The sequence below is a fragment of the Synchiropus splendidus genome, chromosome 1 (genome assembly GCF_027744825.2).
Source record: "Synchiropus splendidus isolate RoL2022-P1 chromosome 1, RoL_Sspl_1.0, whole genome shotgun sequence".
In the NCBI taxonomy this organism is placed as follows: domain Eukaryota; kingdom Metazoa; phylum Chordata; class Actinopteri; order Syngnathiformes; family Callionymidae; genus Synchiropus; species Synchiropus splendidus.
In genome coordinates, this window is record NC_071334.1 from 57909692 (window position 1) to 57928118 (window position 18427).

Here is an 18427-nt window from a genome sequence, read left to right on the forward strand (position 1 = left end):
TAGATAATCAAATCTAAACAAAATGATCGCTGTTTTGGAGTGACCAAGTATGTAGAATACTAACTCTGGTTTGGCTCTTAAAAGAAGGGATATCGAGTATCGTCCTATACGGGGATTGAGTAGTCATCCTCGTAATCATAAAATGGCCACCGATACCACGAAACCGATAACACTTAATGTAAGTTTGAATGATACAGATGTTAGTTGTTTTGTGGTTTCTGAAGTTATTTTAATAAAAAAAGATGTTTACAGCTTCTTTATTACTAAGCAAGTTGTTAAGTCTGTGGTTGACATGGCGTGTCAGGAAAGGAATGGATTTGCGGTGGGGTTATTTGCTGGGGCTTGGGCTTTGGACATCCGTTTCAGAATCCTAGTTAAAAGTCTGTTGGTCATTCTAAAAATGTAATCATTTGTTCCTTGTACCATTTCATTTATTTCCTGAAAATTTCATCAAAATCTGTCCATAACTTTTAAGATATTTTAGAGACAGACTAGATAGATAGACAAACCAATTCTGTCAAAATTCCTTGATCATATTGATACATACAATCATTTAAAAGTCACCATTAATTTTAATTCCATTTTGCCAATCACCCCTGGTTTTATACAAGTAAATACCACTTCATATTTATTTCTAAAAACTTCTATCCTGCTGAAATGAAGGACAAAGTGCACAGTGCTATCAAAGCTTACAAAGACCTGTCTGATCTCAAATGAGTGAAGTCAATGTGTGAGCAGCACGTCTTTGCGGTCTCATTAAACCAACACACACCGAACACACACTTGCACACTTGGTCACCAGGGAAACAGCTTTGTGGCACTTTGGCCCTGTAATGACTTCTTCCTCTTCTTTCTCTTTTTTTCATGCAGGGAAACTCAAACATTCATTCAGCTCGATTACGTCAACCAACAACAAAAGGCCACAAAGACAGAGTCACCGGAGATGAATGAATGACCAGAGACAAAAGGGGGACAGACGGAGGGCGGGGACACCTAAAGACTGCACAGCACTGTCCTTAAATCATTTATGGCTGTTGTCAAGACACAAATTATTTTGCGTGCGATCCCAGGGCATGTGGTCAACCCTCTCTCAGAGTACATCTGACCACTGTGAATTCTAATGAGTAGTAGTTGTCGGAGTTAGCAGTAGCAGAGATTATGACAGATAAGCTGTTTGTTGTTAACAGTAAAAGCCAACAAAGCGTTATAAAGGTGGCAAAAGTCGCAGGTTATTAGTGGCAATAACTGTCGTAGTGATAATAAAGTTGAACAGAGGTCCTTCAAGAACAACAGGCTTGAGTTACCATACCATACCATACGTATTTATAAAGCACTTAAAAAGCAATACAAGATAGTTACTAAGTGCTGTGCAACTGGCAGATACACTAAAAAATTACGAAAAAGATCAGCTGTATAAAAGCCAAAGAGTAAAAGTGAGAGTTAATCGTAACAACATGCATCATGAAGGATTTGTAACCTCCTTGAACCTTCAAGTTGCGTGGATGTGGCCTGAGTTTGTGTGATGTCAACCACATCAATAAGGAGGTCAGATGACAGTCACGGCGTCCTTAATCTTGGCCAGTCAGTTGGTGGTGCACAGATGTTATGACCATCTACGGGTTGTGAGTAGATACTAAATAATGGTGGCATTTTGACAGCGTAAAGGTGTGCTGCAGAGCTGGAGAAGGGCTGTTCTTGTGCTAAAATAAGACCAGTACTCACACAACTTCCATATCTATTGAAACCTACTTTTCATTTGTAAAGACACAACCCACTATTTCAGTAAAATCAAGCTCTTGCCAGGGTTAAAAAAACGATCAACCAGCATTCCAGCGGCAGAGTAATTCATTACTGTGACATGTGGGCTCTGGTTAGCCATTCGCAACAACACTACAGTGGAATTTAGATGCAGTGAATAATTAGCAATAGCTAGATTGGAGGAATGCAAATCAGTGTAAGGGAAGTTTTAGCACAAAATCACTTCACTGCCACCCTTCATTCCTCACTGTCATCCAAGCCATACTGAACGCAGAAAAGCACATGCAAATATCAATGGCAACAAGGGAGGAGATGGTCGCCAAACCTGCTCGACAAAATACAACCTTTGGTTTTAACTACGGCAGGACAATCACAAGCTGTTGTTTTGTGTGTTTTCTAAAGCAGATCAAGTGATGAAGAATAGTTCAGTGTGACCTTCCTCAGCAGTTGGTGAGTGTGTGAAGAATGTGTGAAGTCTTTCAACTTCAAAAATTATCATTATTGATAAACAAAACTTTTCAAGTAGTCATCCAGAATGAGGCAGAAAACTGACTAAAATCACAATCTGATATTAACAGGAGAAAAGAAAAGAGATAATTCAAACCCTTAAATATGCGATAACATGGCATCTAGCCTTGTTCTACAACGGCCATCAAGGTTGACTTTAAGTGCCACTATCGTCATCATGGATGTCAAGCAGGTAAGAACGTTGTCATTGGTAAGATGTCTTTTCTTTCCCTACTCTCTGGTTTTGTAGCCGCCAGGTAATGAGGAACAGAACTTGATGATTATTCCGAAATACGAAGGTTTCGAAGTCGATGCCAAGACAGAAACAGCAGGAAAATATCAGCAGCATGGTTCAGTAGAAATTACAGCCGAAACATATGGACGGCTACAAGTGTCAGGTATCAGTAAAATATCCAATTCCAGTTACTTTATGGGATCTTACTTTCCACACACACACACACTCACTCAAAGACTTACAGCTCTGACGTGCTGCTCCACAACATTCCAAATTGTGTTCAGCTGGTTAAGATGACACTAAAAGCTGGCCTCTCCGGCAAAGAGGTGTGTGCATGTTTGTGGGCCCTTTTTTAAAATGCTTTTCTTCCAACCAATCACGGATAGCGACAACGAAAAAAGATCTCCAATTAGAGACGGCATTTGAAGCATGGAGGAGAGATATCAACAATCCCACGGCACGAGAGGTGTGACAAGTGTTCAGCATCACACACCTTTGTCTAACTGGCACAACAGGATTAAAAACCAAGAACAATCCTATCAGCTGTTGAAGGCAAACAAACAGATAGTATTGTGATACATACACAACCCTATTATTATTATTGAAAATACAAAATCAGTACAATATAAAAACGAGCACTGAGCAAACATTGTTGTAACCTTCGGCAGAGTCACACGTGGAGAGGTTTATGATGCCAGCTCAGAATAGACTTTGCACTTGAAGAAGAGTGAGAGTCATTTTGATTCATAAACTTTTATTGCACCGTTACCAGGCATTAGAGTTTTGAAACAACAGCTTCATGTGAGACACTAACATTCCAACCAGACAACCATATTTTAACTTGACATGGAATAGCAAAGATGGCATGATGTACTGGTTGCTGTTGATCTCCATGTAGATTGTGTATTGAAATGTAGAGTGCACTGTACATAATAATAATACATTGGTTTAATATAGCGCTTTTCTTGGGTACTCAAAGATGCTTTACAGTTTACAGTCATTTTCAAAAGCTGTTCTAAAAAGGTGGGTTTTCAGTAAATGTTTGAAAGAAGTGAGTGGCGGACCGAATATGAAGGGGCAGGGAGTTCCGGGGTTGGTGCAGCAATGGGGAGCGGAGGCGGTAAGTTTGGGAATGATGTAGTAGAAGGTCAGTTAGACACGAGTGGGCAAGGCTATGTAGCGATTTGTACGTGACAAGGAGGATCTCGAAGTTCATGGGCTGTTCAATGGGGAGCCAGTGGAATTAATGAAGGAGAGGGGTGACGTGACCTCTGGAGTGAGAGTGAGTGAGTAGGCAGGCGGGTGAGTTGGTGTTGTAACAATAAAAATGATGTTTATTTGAGGTCCAGAGTTGCATAAAGGGAACTCAATCTACCAGCATGCTACCGGGTAACAGAATTACACAGCCATATTTCGTATGATTTCTTTGATTATTTTTTTTTTTGCATTTATTTCCTTATTGTGTTCTGTGTACAAAACACTACTGTACTTAAGACTTTATGATTATTTCTGTACATTGCTACTCAAACTACCTAGTGGGAATCCTTGTTAATTTATGTTAATGTTCCAATATATACTAAATACAAAGAAAAAAAAACACAATGTCAGTTTTTAGCTAATTTTGTTAGGCCCTAATAACGGCTGTAATATATTGAGTCACATTTTACTACATGTTGCCAAAAAAGCGCCCCCAAATAGGGGGCCAAATCCCAGCATAGTGGGCCTAAAATTCATAGCACAATTGGGTTCTGGTAGAGTTGAGGAGGTTCCGGAAAAAAACATGAAACCCAAAATACACTACAGCGAATGAAGCTCATAAAAAACCGAGGTTGTAAGAGCTGAACAATAAGTATAAATCCTAACACATACATTTCTATGACGACTCCCATACAAAACACTTATGCTAATACATGCCTACACCGGACATATCTGATAAACATGCATCCATGTTATCTTACACATATCTGCAATATTGAGCCTCCACATCGAGTTCATCCTTAAATAATCCTCCCACAAAGATCCTAGTGAAAACAGATACTGACAGTCACTTTCCTTCAACACTCAGTATGTTTGTACAGCAAAGATCTTGTGTTTTCCCTTCCGCTGGTCCACCTCAGTCGCACATGAAACTGACGTCACATGAGTGGCATCAACCATTGGACAAATGAGCTATTTCAGATATGCAGACTTTTCAGAGGGTAAATCCCAGTTCTTGTTCTCACAGACAATATGAAGCAACAAACAACAGTGATGATTCATAAGAAGCGAAAACAAGTCACTGCTAATGTGAAGGTCACCAAGTATTTTAAACACTGATGAGTCAAAAGTAAGTTATTTTACTCAACGAATAGAACCGCAATGTGTATAGGTCAACTCAAACAGTAATAATAATGAAGTGTCAAAATGTGTGATGAATTACCTGCAATGTGAATTCACAGATCCCTGATGTAATAGCTCAAACAACAACACCAAAGTGAGGCGACCAAATTATTTCAGTACTTCCATTTCTATAGGGAAAACATTGCCTACTTTGCACAACCAAAAGTGTTGACCGGATCAGGTGTTTAACATTAAGAAACTAGGAATAAGTCATCATATTGTTAGTTACGTCCTTGAGATACCAGTTGAGACCGACAGGATCAGAAATGCTCCTGAGCTAGAGTGCACCTATGGAGAGTGTAATCACTCCATGAGACAGACATGGGACGTCATGGTGACTGGGGTGCAAGTACCAAATGTACAGATCCAGCATTTAAACCAAGTCAAAGGAGCCAACTTGTGCGACAGTGAAAATTCCTAAGGAAATCACACATTGCTGTTCTTCAACAGAATTCAATTACCATGTGATTTTATAAGCAGATCATTCTGAAGGGAAACCTCACTCTACCACAGCAGCTCTCTGATAACTAATGAATATTTCCAGATTAAAAAGGCACTTCCCTGAAGACCCACCTGTAATCCACTGATTTTAGGTGGCATTCCATCAGACTCTAACTGGAAGTCAGACGCAAAGCCTTGGTTCAATTAATCTTCATGCCACACAACCCTCATTTCCTTCACCTGAGCTTCTCTATCAATGTGTCTTAAAAAAAAACCTCTAGCTTGGCAAACGTGTGCTGCCTCGCACCTGTCTACAAGTACGTAAGAGCTGCTGTAGCAACAGCAGTTTGGCTTTCTGTCACACCCGAAAATCTAAACGCATACCTGGCTTTGTACGTGAGGAGACAACAACATGAACACACAGGGCGCGTTTGGCATAAAGATACAATGAATTGAAAAGGGCGGGTCATTACAAACTAATTGAACTCCAATATAACTTTCTTGCATGTATGTATGTTCATTTTTCAACTTTTGTATTATTTTTTTTTTTTTTTGTTTGTCTTATTTTTCACAGAATAGACATCAAGTAGGAAAACCATTTCACGAAATGGGTACCACAAGAGCACACTTACCTGCGGACAGTGATCTGCAGTGTCTTGTATGATCCTTTTACAAGTGCAATGGCTTCCTGCCTAAATCCAGTCAGCTCGATTTCATTAATGATAATAATCTCATCTCCCACCAGCAAGGGGCACTCCAGTCTGTCCGCCTTTCCGCCCTCCTCAACCTGCGAAGACACACAAGCTGTCAGACAGCAGAAAAGCAGGCCAGTCATCGTGACACACACTTGCTATCAGCATAGCTCTGCTGTTTTATCATCCCGGCAGTTGACAGCGCCACTTCACAGCTAATGTGTTATGTGAGTATGTGTGTGCTGGAGTGGGTGTATGTGTCGCCACATGAAGGTCACATATTTGTATGGTCTTCCTTGTGCTAGGGGGTCTCAAGGGTGCAGTGAGTTCAACCTTCAAGGCCAAGACTCCATGCACGATCGCTAGAGAATTAACTCACCACACCAAAGGGACAAAGCTGCTGAAAAACTTGACCCCAAACTCCTGACCTACACAACAACTGTCCGCGAATCACCCTGTTTGACAAGGGATCCTCCAAGAGCAATGGCTTAACGGTAGGGTCAGTAGAATTGGGCGTGGCCCAGACATTACATTGAAGAGAGGGAAATATCTCTGTACAATGATACACTTGCAAGACCTCAAACCTTCATCATGGTGGTCTACACATAAGGTACACAAAAACACCTTTAGCAGGTGAAACGGTCTTCTTCCCTGTGACAGGAAAACATCATTCAATGACAACCATTGCTCAACTTTTTGATATAAACCCATTCAGCTCAGTCCAGGACGATGTAAACAACACATTGTGCACTGCACTTAGTTGGTAAGAAGCACATACAGATTCATAAAGGCACAATTTGCGTGATGAAAAATGATTTGCAGAGAAGTAGAGAACCAAAATAACTGATATTGTTGTCGCTTCACAAACACGTGTGTGTTGAGAAACAACCAATGAAGACTACTTTGAAAGATGTTAGGGAACAGTGAAGGGCTCATGATAAGTTAAATGAAAACAGTGATGATGACATCTGATAGATCTTCAGCAGAGCTACAACAGAAAATCTGGAGTGACGCAAATATGGAAATCCCCAGGCTTTATCAGAAAGGTTGACTATAAAAACTTTCAACTACTTATTTAAAGTTGTGAACACTCAACTTCCAATGAAGCATAGTGAGGTATTCAGGTCCAAAAACAGGATTATGTAAGTGAACTCCAGATGTGAGGGACTTCCTCAAAAACCCTGTGGATCAGCTCAGGTTACATTCCCAGAGAAGGGTCAGGTCATCGAACGGATGAAACAAACCCGCTGAGCATCCTCACCAGATTGTTGTTCCACACACTTCTCTTTGACTGACATGTGTATTAAGCGGTGTTGTGAAACTGCACTCTTCGTCCAACGAGTCCATTCAACTCGAACTATTTCCGCCAAGATTTTTCTGTGGGCGTGTCCGACATCTGAATGAACTCGTATCAATGAAAAACAATTATGTGAAACTGCAACACTTTCAGTGGTCCAAGCAAGTGAACAGCTCAAGACAGGAAATACTTGGATGAATGAATTATTGATTTAAAATTACGTCATCCATCATAACGTGATAGCCGTAATGTTTATGTGGCGTGTTTTATTTGAGGAAATGCTGGCACTACCAGCATCCTGCCAATAGCCATGATCATTTTCTGGCATCAGTTCTATCCAGTCTATCAGTCATTGACTGTTGAGGCATTCCTGTAAAAAAAAAAAATGTCAAAGCAAATGTATATTCTTTCAATAACTACACGTCAAATCTGATCGTGGCTGGAACTGAAAAACATTGGTTCAGGTTCGCGAGCCCTGACCTATTCCCTGGTTATTCAATTCAGTTACACTTTGTATGATCTGGCGTGAGACAACAACATAAACTCAACAGTCACGTCTGCAAGACACATCACCTACATACACTTTTTCCATATACCACACACATCCGACGTACACTGCTTCTATGTCTCCTCATCATCATCGTTGCATGCTTGAATATTGGATGAAAACAAATAGTGAGCAAAACAAGAAAAACAATCTGCACCCATAACATAGCAACATGCCCCAGTGAAGTATATTACATTATTCCAGCTAATGGTATGTGTAGAGCTTTGGTCACCATGGCGGAACTTCTTTCTTAAAGAGGGTAGGTGGCCACAAACTGTTACAACAACCAGATAAAGCAACACCAACCTCAGGTGCCAGCCTGCCCTCACACATTAACACGACATCTGAAGTCCTCCACTGAGGTTATGAACTCATTCACAAACAGGGGTCATTTTGTTACTGTTTGAAAACCAAATACAGAGATAAGATCCTGTGGAAACCACGCAGCCCCCTCCTGTTACTGATCTAGTGGTTCAAGCTGGCTGGAGGCCCTGCGGAAAGACATGCTGGAGGGATGATATCATTTCATCTTCCTTAAGAAATGGTCAGTCTCCTTAGACCACATCTCCTGCTTACCTGAGCTCAAATCTCATCACAGTATTACCAAAAGCCATGGTAAATTTAGATGACATTAAGCCACCTTTAGCTATCGCTGAGTCAGTCTCAGATGTTATTTCATGTGTCATTATGCCTCATATTTAACTTGCAGTTGACAAAATTAAAATCAGTGAAAAGGTGAATCACCCCAATGAACTCACAACATTCTCTCGGCGCTGTGAAAACAAAACACTTCCATGTAAACTCTGAAGCTTCAACACTGCACAGGCTCACACTCACTGTTTGGCTTCTACGGGAATAAATATATCCAAATATGGCTTGGAGAAATACAATGTGTGTGTCCGCAACTTTGGAATTCCAGCTGAAATTCATTACTCTGGGTATCCCAGTGGAGCAGCCTCGCCTATTCATGCCGTAGCAAAAACAACATACCTCTTCTTCTCATCAATAAAGCACCCTAATATAGCAAAACACCCATCTCGCTCCTCTGCTGCAGTATAAACTGGAGCTACAGTAAATGTCAAATCCCCAATGCTAAATTTTACAATGGTACGTTTTAAAGCATGGCCCCATGAAAAACATGGCGGCAAAGAAAACCAACATTCTTGATGAAGTTTCAGAACTATTTGAAATCCAGTGGATTGTATTCACCTGTGCTGTGTCAAACTGCAGGTTTAATATACATTTCTGACTGCTTTTCCTGTGAGGGAGCTGTTGCAGAACATTGACTAAGGCCATTCACAAGACATCAACTAGAATTATGTCCCAGGATTGAGACAAACTGAAGCAGATTATCATTATTAAATATTGCCATATACCTTATAGCTATGATGAAAAAAACATAGTTGCCTTTAGTTGGAATACTACCCTCAATTCTTTGTTTTAACTAGTAAGTCAGTTTTTGTTAAATTTCTATATGTTCGCAGCAAAGGTGGCAGGGTGAAAAAAAAAGTCTATTTGCAGGGTGCGGGTCCAAAGTTACTAGAACATCAAGATGTAAGTTTGGAGAAGCAGAATTTGTGGGAGAAGTTGAATAAAATTTAAAATGCATGGCCCAACACAAAATAACACAAATACCGATTGTGATTGTTGAGATTTGTACTATTTTTTAAATATTGCACAAATTCTCTATACAGTCTATAATACATTTTGTTTTTCAATCAAAGTAAATCACAAGATAAAAAAAAAAGTTTCTGAGCATTCTTTCTGTCGTCTCTCAAGAGAAAAAATTTCAGTGTGTTGTATGAATCAAGGCGCACTTGGTTTATCCACAGCTATTGTAGCTTGAGGGTCAGTGAATGCTCTTATGCACTTATCCAAGTCCAAATAATGAATAGTTTCATGAACATGAACATCTCCAACAATCAGTCACTGCTGTTGTGACTCAGGACAATGCATGAGCGTCTGCTCTTGTGAGGTTCTGACACTGACAACAGTACCAGTCTTATAGATAGGACCGGGTTGGTACTAATCGGTGATAATATTAGCATGTCCCACTTGATGTTGACAGACCCATGGCTTCCGGGGAACCCCCAACCAGATCCTTCTTTTCCGAGATGCGATGCTCATGGCGTCAGGAAATGCCACGGATCGTGTAACGTGATTCAATGGATGCGTCAACATGCAATGCAGAAAACTGACTTGGACTGGCACAGAGATGCTAAATGTCCCCTTGACAATACTCGCAATTTCTCACCATGGGAGTGAAAATGTGTAGTTCATCACAGCTCAGTATTGAATTTTCATGTAAATCAGTCAGTTAGTTGCTTGAATTGCATTTGGTGAGAACATGCTGTTGGTGATTAACTGAACTGCACTAACTAAACAAAAAAGGATCAAGGTCATTCCCCAGACTACTAGACTATGGCCAGTTCTGACCAACCAAAAGAAAAATTGGTTTGGCTTTTTAGCAAATGATGACGTGATGTTTACAGTTTGTCGCTCTTATTTACTAACTTCAGTAAATTGATCCGCCTCTGATTCTAACACTTTCCACACTAGACTGACACCGACATTGGCATTCTGACTTGTCAACAGTTACACAATACCGTGATATACTGTAATCTAAACACCTATTTTAAGCAAATTGGGATCTTTGTTGGATTAGCTCCCACAAGTCAGCTATAAGCATTTTACCTACAAGAATGAGTCTGAGAAAACAACAGCAGCAGAGTTCAAGCAGGAAGTTCCCCGATGATGCTTTGGTATTGGTGCAACCACAACAAGAGCAACTCCGTCTCACATCAAGTCTAGATCGAAGCAAGTCATGAGGCCTTCAGATTAATGTTTGACCCCACCGCACCAGAGATTAAGTATGACTTTGCCTTTTGACCCCAGCTCTAGCTCAAATAAATGAAAGAATGCAACAGAATTCACTGCCAACTCACGTACCATCATTAAAAATTCCAACAAATGACAATACAACTGTCGAAAATAACTTAAACAACATAACTAAACATGAACAACTACAGCCCTGAAGCACAATTCCAAGTTGTAGTAGTGGAATAATTTCTTTGAATTATGTTGTACATGAGTTTCAGGCCACAGATGGACTCAATCAAAAACTACAAAAACATACTTCCCATCCTTGTCTTAATATGATGCCCCATCCCAGAACAACACACTCTTCTCATTTGCATTTCTAACCACAAAAAATAGGTCAAAGTGAATACCACCTAATGAAAATCACGGTTTGTGAGGCCTCTTCTTCACATTGTAAATGTGTCTCACAACAATTATGATATAATATCACAACATTGCTAGTATAAAGTTGGGTTGTATTTTATTTTCATATTACAAAAACTATAGTTAAATTCAATGCACACTGTAAAACGATACCTACAAAAAGACTGCTGAAGTTTGTGAAGGATAAATGTTTAAATAATATCATTGTCATTGGCGTAGCCATGGTTTTGGTCTTCTGTTGCTGTTTCTCCTCAGAAGTAGGTAGAAAGTCACTACAGTGGGTCAAGTTATAGATGAGTTCACACCTTGGATGGAAATGGTGACATAGAAAGAAAATACTTTCTGTCAAAAACTGCTTTTAAAAATTGTTTGTAGAAGTTTTCTTATCTCTCATGAAAAAAAATCAATATTTAAAAATGCTGATCCAGTTGGTCGCTTACTGCAGGGGTTTTCACTGGCAAACCCCATCGTGTCAACACAACAGTGTGTTGACTGTGCGATGACAGCTACCAACATTTCAAACTAAAACCCTGGGCTGCACATTGCCCTGCAATGTATGAGGTCAGTGTCATAATTTTGTTTATTGTAAAAGGAACGCGGCTCTGACCACTTGTGATGCAAGCTCCAGTCGGTACTGCAACAGTTCCCACACTCACTGATGCATTGCTGAATGAATGAATTGTTCCTGTCTTCTCAGGGATTGAGCACAGCACCTCTGACTTGGAAACATCTTCCAGTCTCAGCAGTTGTATCTGTTGATCGTTGTTGTTCATTGATGCTACACAAGTCGGTGACGCATATTCAAATGTTGGGAAGTCAAACCGACTGCAAGCTTCCTATTTGCCAAACTAGGCACAGCAGAACTCGCATGACAAAAGAATGGATCACATTTAATGTGGTTGGTGTTTCACTTATGATGGTATTCTATCATCCATCATTCCATCATATTCCTCAGCACTACCCCAGCTAGAAGTGATATTTGCAGTTGCCACTGGTCTACTTCAAGTGGAATATTTGAATGGGATGACACATTATGACAACTGACAAAATAAATCAAAACAACGCCACCTGTTGCGTTACGAGCCGAGTTATTTGAGGCGTGTTGCTGTTTTTTTCTGGAGCCAAAATGTTCTCAGGTGCAACTTCAAAAAACATTTTTGGCACGTTACACACAGTCAGTTAGCAAGAGGCTGTCATGCATTAGCTAGTGAAGTAGCTTGTGTTGCGTTTCTCTGGGAGAGGTTCGAGGTGAAAAGTTTAAAGAGCTACCTTGGAGATGATGAGCGGCTCCCCGTGCTCCAGGCCACCCTGCAAGGTGAATCCCCAGGGTGCTCCTCCCTGTAACCGGGCCTCGACCAGCACCCAGCCGCTTCCTCCACCGCCAGCCGCCCGCTGCTGCTGGAGCCCCGCCCGGCCGCCGCGGCTCTCCATGCCCGCGCGAGGAGCTCTCAGCCCGGTCTCCTCTGTCGTCCAGACCGCTGCCGCAAGCGAGGAACCAGAGTGAAGCAAATGACGCCTCCTTCACAAGTGCATTTCCTCCTTTCATATCGATGAAAAGCAGAGCAGGAGGAGCCGGAGCCCTGCGCTGCAAAGTGCACACATCATCGCGGCAAACTTTAGCCGAAGTTCGGAGAAGGGGCTTTATTTTAGGGGAGAAGTTGGTCGAGCCCAGGAAGGCGAGTCAAACGTGATCTGCCCAGTCTGAGACCTCCGCTCCTGAGCTGCCTCTCCTCCGAAAAATGAGTTTAGCATCACAATAGGATTTGGTGCGACTCAGTGAGCGCAGAGAAAGCGGAGAGGGGAGGGAGGGAGGGGTGAGAACGGGGTGAGGGGAGCGGAGGAGGGGGAGAAAGAGGCAATAGGTGAGGTGAAGAAGGAGAGACAGACGAGTGAAGCATTCGGAGCAAAGCAGCTAGAAAGATACGAGTCAGGGCGAAGTGATGTTTGTAGAGTGAGAAGATCCACTGCTTCAGATTTTTCTTAACCATCATGAAAAGTAAATCTAAAGGAAAAAAATAGCTGTCTGAATTATCTTTATACAAAGCCCTACAATAAGGTCTTGATCTTTCCGTTCTCTTTGACTTTGGTTTAGTACGAGCACTTGAGTTGAAGTGCTGAGAACAACACCACAATTAAACCACAAGCACGTGTTTTTGGCAGCCTGCTCTCCCACAATGTACCGTGGAGATCAAAGACATCTTTTCATATTGAAAGTTATGTTCACCAAACGCTCTTCATAAAACTGAGCAGTGTCAGCACATCGAGAAGAAAGTGATGAGTAATTGTCACATGATCAGAAAGTGAACATTCTGGCTTGTCAGGAACGCGCTTCGATGTGTCACCAGCAGGTTCTGTTCACGGAGGTCAAAGGTCGCAGAAAAAAAACGAATGACGATGAATTACATTGTTCAGTATGGAGACAGCGCCATCTACTGGCCAGTCATAGTATATCAGCAACTGTCGACTGCGACAAAATAGTTTAATATTAAATCAAATTATCTTGCAAGTCCGTGAACATAATGTGCACCCCAACAGATACATATTCACAACATTTGTACAAAATAGTTTATTTTCCCAAAAGTGACTCATTGAAACGTTCACGTGACGACAATAACAATAAAAATACAGATAGGCAGCCAGAAAGGGGGATCTGAGGCAGGCTGGTGTCTCTGAGAGACTTGGAGCAGAGCTGCCACGAGGAGCGAAAAGTCAGAAGTGGAAACATCATCTAGGGATCTCATTCAGACTGACTCAAGTCACAAAAGGAGATGAACAAAATTGTGTGGTGCAGAGAGGGAATGACTTTTACTGTAAATTATTGCTCAGGAATATGTAGATATTGAATTAGCAGCAATTAAAACTTACAAACATATAAAAAAGGCAACAAAAATATAAAATCATGTATTAAAAATGAAGATGAAGTGACTTGCTTTCGAGAACAGCGATCTTTTCTGCATTGGATTATATAATAAATATTAAAATATTTTGTTGAAATGTGGCCTGTTTAAGACATATAAAGCATTCTTTGTAACTTTGTTAACATGACCTAAAAGGTTGGCTTGTTTTATTCCACACTTTGGCACTGGCTAAATTTTAAGTTAATATTTAGAGCCATCACTGATAGGCGTCCTCTAACTCGCTGTAAATCGTCTCGATTATCTTTTTCTTCAGTCTCTTCACTTTGTGTGCCGGCGTCTCATTCAAGCACTCCTCCACATACTTTAGGAAACCAGTGTGAGGTGAGGGCACCTGGTTCTGACAGTATGCCTTCATCAAGTCCAGCACTTCCGGGGTCAACTGCTGGCTTGTTCGCTTGCGCTGGACTCTACTCCCCCTGCTCTCCACACGAGAAGACTCTGTGGAAGGAGATGAAAAGGGGGAGGAGCGCTGGGAGTCCGGGGGAGTGGGCGAGTGTGGAGGTTCGATTGTGTGTGTGGTGTGATACAGTTTCGTGACAGTTTGGGAAGCAGTAGTGGTCAAATTCTGGTACGGTCGTGAAGACTGCGTTTTCAGATGGAGCGGGTTGGACTCATGCAACACCTGGAATGGGAGCTCCTCCCCGGTGCCTTCCTCGTCGCAGGAGTCGCAGAGAAACATCAGCTCGCGGTAATGTTTCCACTTAGGGACGTAGAAGTCCTCGGAGCCGCATGTTTTGTTCGAACTCATGGCCTTGTGCTCGCGTTGGAAGATGGTTCTCAAATTACGGAACTTCGCCTTGATGTCTTCCACTACCAAGAAAGGAAAACATTTCAGAGGGGATGATACATGACAGGCTCCGTTAAACCAAAATTACCAGTAAATGGAACGGCTTCATTGGTGGTCAGCATGTTGCTCAGGCGGTCCAGCAGGCTCTTTTTCAGCGAGCGGTTCTTGTAGCCGTCAGACTTGTGGTTCCACAGGCAGCTGTGCTCTGGGAGGAATACAGAAATGAAAACTACATAAACAAATATGGAGAGTAAGTAGAGTGACACAAATCATTGCAAATGTTCCGTCAGCCATTTGGCATGTCTGGTGTTGTTTCCAACAGATATCATCAGAAGTATTAACATAATAAGAACGCTAATTGAGACACTAAGTCAAATTGCAAAACATGTTGTGTTGACTTGACTTGAAAATATACATGAAAATGAATACAAATGAATAAGAAATATTGATAGTTACCAGCAAAAAACGTGATGAGCTGGTGAGTCTTGACATCAGTCCAGAAGCAGTGGGATTCAGTCAGCGGTCTGGGCTCTGGCTGAGCAGAGATCTGTAGGGGCGGTGGGTTTGAATATCGGAGGCTGTCGGGCGGTGAGGACGTGCCGGGAAGTGTTGAAGCACTGACTGGGCTGGGACTATCAGAAATGAACCTCTGAGGAGCAGTGTCACTGATGAAGCCATTCTGAGCACAGGAGGTGCTCAGTTTAATGATGTTAGCTTGGGCGGAGCTGGCAGAAAGGCTGGGACTGGATGTGGATATTTGTAGATGAGGTGGGGTTATGAAAGGCTTGATGTCAGGTGGTGAACTGGGACGGGAGGAGGGAAGGGTTACAGGAGTGGCTTGACTCTCTGCTTTGAGGTTATCTGAAGGGTCAGGGAGGATAACTTGGTACGTAGAGGGGGAGTTGGTTAGGATTTCACTGTGTTGAGAGCTGGAGGTGTTGAGACTCTTGCTCTTCGTTGAGCTCGAAAAAAGACTGGCGGGAGCAGAAGTAGGTGCGTAGTTTCCACTTTCTGATTCATTATTGTCCCTCGGCAGGAATCTCCGCAGTATATCCAGACCCTCTTCTGCCTCACCGCACTCAGTGAGGAACAGCATCTCTTGGTAGTATTTCCATTTAGAGTTGAAAGGCCTGCTGGATGCCTTGGAACCCTGGACCAACTTGTACTCGCGGTTGAACACCGTGCGCAGGTTTTTGAACTTGTTCTTGACATCTTCCACTGCGAAAGAGTGAGACATGAGTTACAAGATGAAGCACCTAAATCTTAAAATGAAATACTCAATCTCACAATCACAAAAGTAGGAAAGGCTCAGTAACTCAACAGCTGTTTTTTGTAAAACAAATGAAGTAAAATAAACCTAACCATTCTCAATGTATTCTGCTAGTGGTGGGATCGCACAGGGCCCTAAGGTAGGATTGAGTTCAGTTCAAAACTAATGCATTCTGAGTGCAACACTAGCAAAACATAGCCTCGATGTTCCTCCATGAGATGAGGTTATTTCATTAGATTAAATAAATCTCAACGTCATCAGATCCGTTCTTTGCCCGACTTCACCTGATAGAAATGTTGCTTGGTCTGAAAGCTGGGCGCTGAGTGTTTCCAGCAGTTTCATTCGGACCTGCTGGTTGCAGTGGTTCTCTGACCTTTTGTTCCACAGGCACTCGTTTTCTGTAGGAAAGCATTTCTTGTTAGCTCCAAACAATTTTCAGCGTCCCAGTCATTCTTTAACAAGGTCACTTGCCACAATAGAAGTCTATTAGTGCACGTTCCTTCTCCTCAGTCCACAGAGACTTAGCCACCATGTTGCAGTTTGAGTCAGATGTGCAGGACGGCGATGGGAGCAGGGAGTATATGGGTGCTGCAGCAGGGAGGACCATCTGATTGTCTGGGGGTTGAAATGACGGCGTGCCGGTGCCTTCGTTATCACTCTCTAGAAAGAGCAGTTGCTGGTAATGCCGCCACTGTGGTACATAAACGTCGTCTGAACCACAGAGTTTGCTCGCCTGCACGATTTTGTATTGACGTTGAAATGTGGTGCGGAGATTCCGGAACTTGTTCTTTATGTCTTCCACTAAGGACAGAGTGAAAAGGTCATGTTTAGTTCAGGGTTCAAAGACGGTGTGTGCACATTGGCTGCTGACCTGTAAAGGGTGCCGGTGGGGGGTGCGTGCTCAGGAGGATTCTGAGTTTTTCCAGAGTTTTCCAGCGCAGCTCACGGTTTTTGTAATCCAGGGTTTTGTGCTTCCATAGACAGCTGTGCTCTAGAAATAAAAGACATTATTTAGCAGTCGTAAATTTGGTTTTTCTACTTATTCATTTATTAAGATTCAAACGCATCCTGATTCACATTCTATACTGTATTAAGATGATAGAACATCAGGGAATATATTGACCTGTGTCCAGATATAGAAGAGATTGGGAAGATGATTAACAAAATGTAACAGACTGAACTCTTAGTTGTTACCATAAAATTATACAATTGTGACCATTTATTGTCTTCAACAGCCAAAGCGGCGGCAAAATATAGCTGCTTCCACACCATATTCATGGGTGGATTTGGACAAGAGTACAGGCGCAAACGCAAAGTATAATTGAACTGTGATGTCTGGGATCCTAATCTTGTTATCATTACAACTATTCCATGACAACACCAATGACATTTCAAAGTTGGCCGCAACCTAATTTTACTGCATAACAGGCAAAACTTTAAGTTCAATTTCAGCACTACTGTCATCAGTATCACAACTTGTTTCTGCCTTTTTGCTTCGATGATATATTATACGTTTATTTATGTTATTTGTACAGCTACTAAGGTAAACATGTAAACACGTCGCCCACGTGACAACATTTGTTGTGTTCTCGATTATCGAGTGTTTTGATCTCACATCGACCACATCAACATAATCATAGCCATCCATTCGCAGCACTTGTGGTGTCAGAGTCACGGTAGAAGGTCATGATCGCACTTGGGAGCCTAGACAGTGCAAACATTACTCTGACAACCTTGAGTGTGCGCGTGAGTGTGTGTGTGTGCGCGTGTCAGCAAGCAGCCCATTGGTGTTACCGTGCATCCAAAATACGTGCACGTTAGCACGTCTTTCTAGTGTGACAATTGCTCCATCATATCATGAGGTTGAAAAAAATATTCCACACAAAACTAAACACCATAAAACGAACTGTGTAACACAGCTACACTGGGAGCTATAAACGGCTAATTACGACACGGTTTCGGAGACATTACAGGAATATAACAGATCGTGTTGCGTCTAAATGGCTAGTAATGGAAGGTGTTTGGCAGTTGCTCGTCGCATTGTTCAGTCTTCGTCGCCCATTTCGAGCAATGGTTGCTGTAAACGTTGCTGCGTCTTGTACAGAGTGAAAGCGCAAACTTTAATGAGTTTCCGAGGGAAATATTTTCAAGTATGTATGACTCGGTGTCTGACCTACCGGAAAAAAACGCTATGAGCACCCTCTCTTTATCCTCGGTCCAATATTTTTCAGGTGAGACGCTGAAAGAAGAAACCTCCATATTAGTTGCTGCCGTTTGGTCTTTCTTCTGCTCGGCTGCCGAGTCATGTGACCCGCATACCGGCCCCTTACTGGTTGATGTAACGTGATGTAAT

At 42.0% G+C, this 18427-nt stretch overlaps 2 protein-coding genes across 2 annotated transcripts in view; both read right to left on the reverse strand.

The window, feature by feature from the left end:
• shroom3 (shroom family member 3) overlaps positions 1–12866 on the reverse strand; it is a 34866-nt gene extending 22000 nt beyond the window's left edge. Inside the window, exons 1-2 of the mRNA XM_053844392.1 lie at positions 12369–12866; positions 5953–6107 (exon numbers count right to left, since the gene is read on the reverse strand). Coding sequence (XP_053700367.1) covers positions 5953–6107; positions 12369–12530 — 317 coding nt within the window. The 5' untranslated portion in view covers positions 12531–12866. The remainder of the gene's footprint in view (positions 1–5952; positions 6108–12368) is intronic.
• An 812-nt stretch (positions 12867–13678) lies between these two features.
• On the reverse strand, positions 13679–18372 carry LOC128771981 (uncharacterized). Its single transcript, XM_053887924.1, has 7 exons — positions 18252–18372; positions 16946–17065; positions 16546–16875; positions 16359–16472; positions 15261–16022; positions 14893–15009; positions 13679–14827 (listed from the first exon to the last, which is right to left on the reverse strand). The coding sequence occupies exons 1-7, from the start codon at positions 18331–18333 to the stop codon at positions 14214–14216; spliced, it is 2139 nt and encodes a 712-aa protein (XP_053743899.1). The 5' UTR covers positions 18334–18372; the 3' UTR covers positions 13679–14213.
• Between the last annotated feature and the right edge of the window lie 55 nt (positions 18373–18427).

Coding starts and splice junctions, on each gene's coding strand:
- LOC128771981 (XM_053887924.1), bottom strand. CDS start 18,333: ATGGAGGTTTCTTCTTTCAGCGTCTCACCTGAAAAATATTGGACCGAG. Junction 16,473..16,545: donor ACTAATAGACTTCTATTGTG/GCAAGTGACCTT, acceptor GCTTTCCTACAG/AAAACGAGTGCCTGTGGAAC. Junction 14,828..14,892: donor TGAAGCCGTTCCATTTACTG/GTAATTTTGGTT, acceptor CTTTCTTGGTAG/TGGAAGACATCAAGGCGAAG.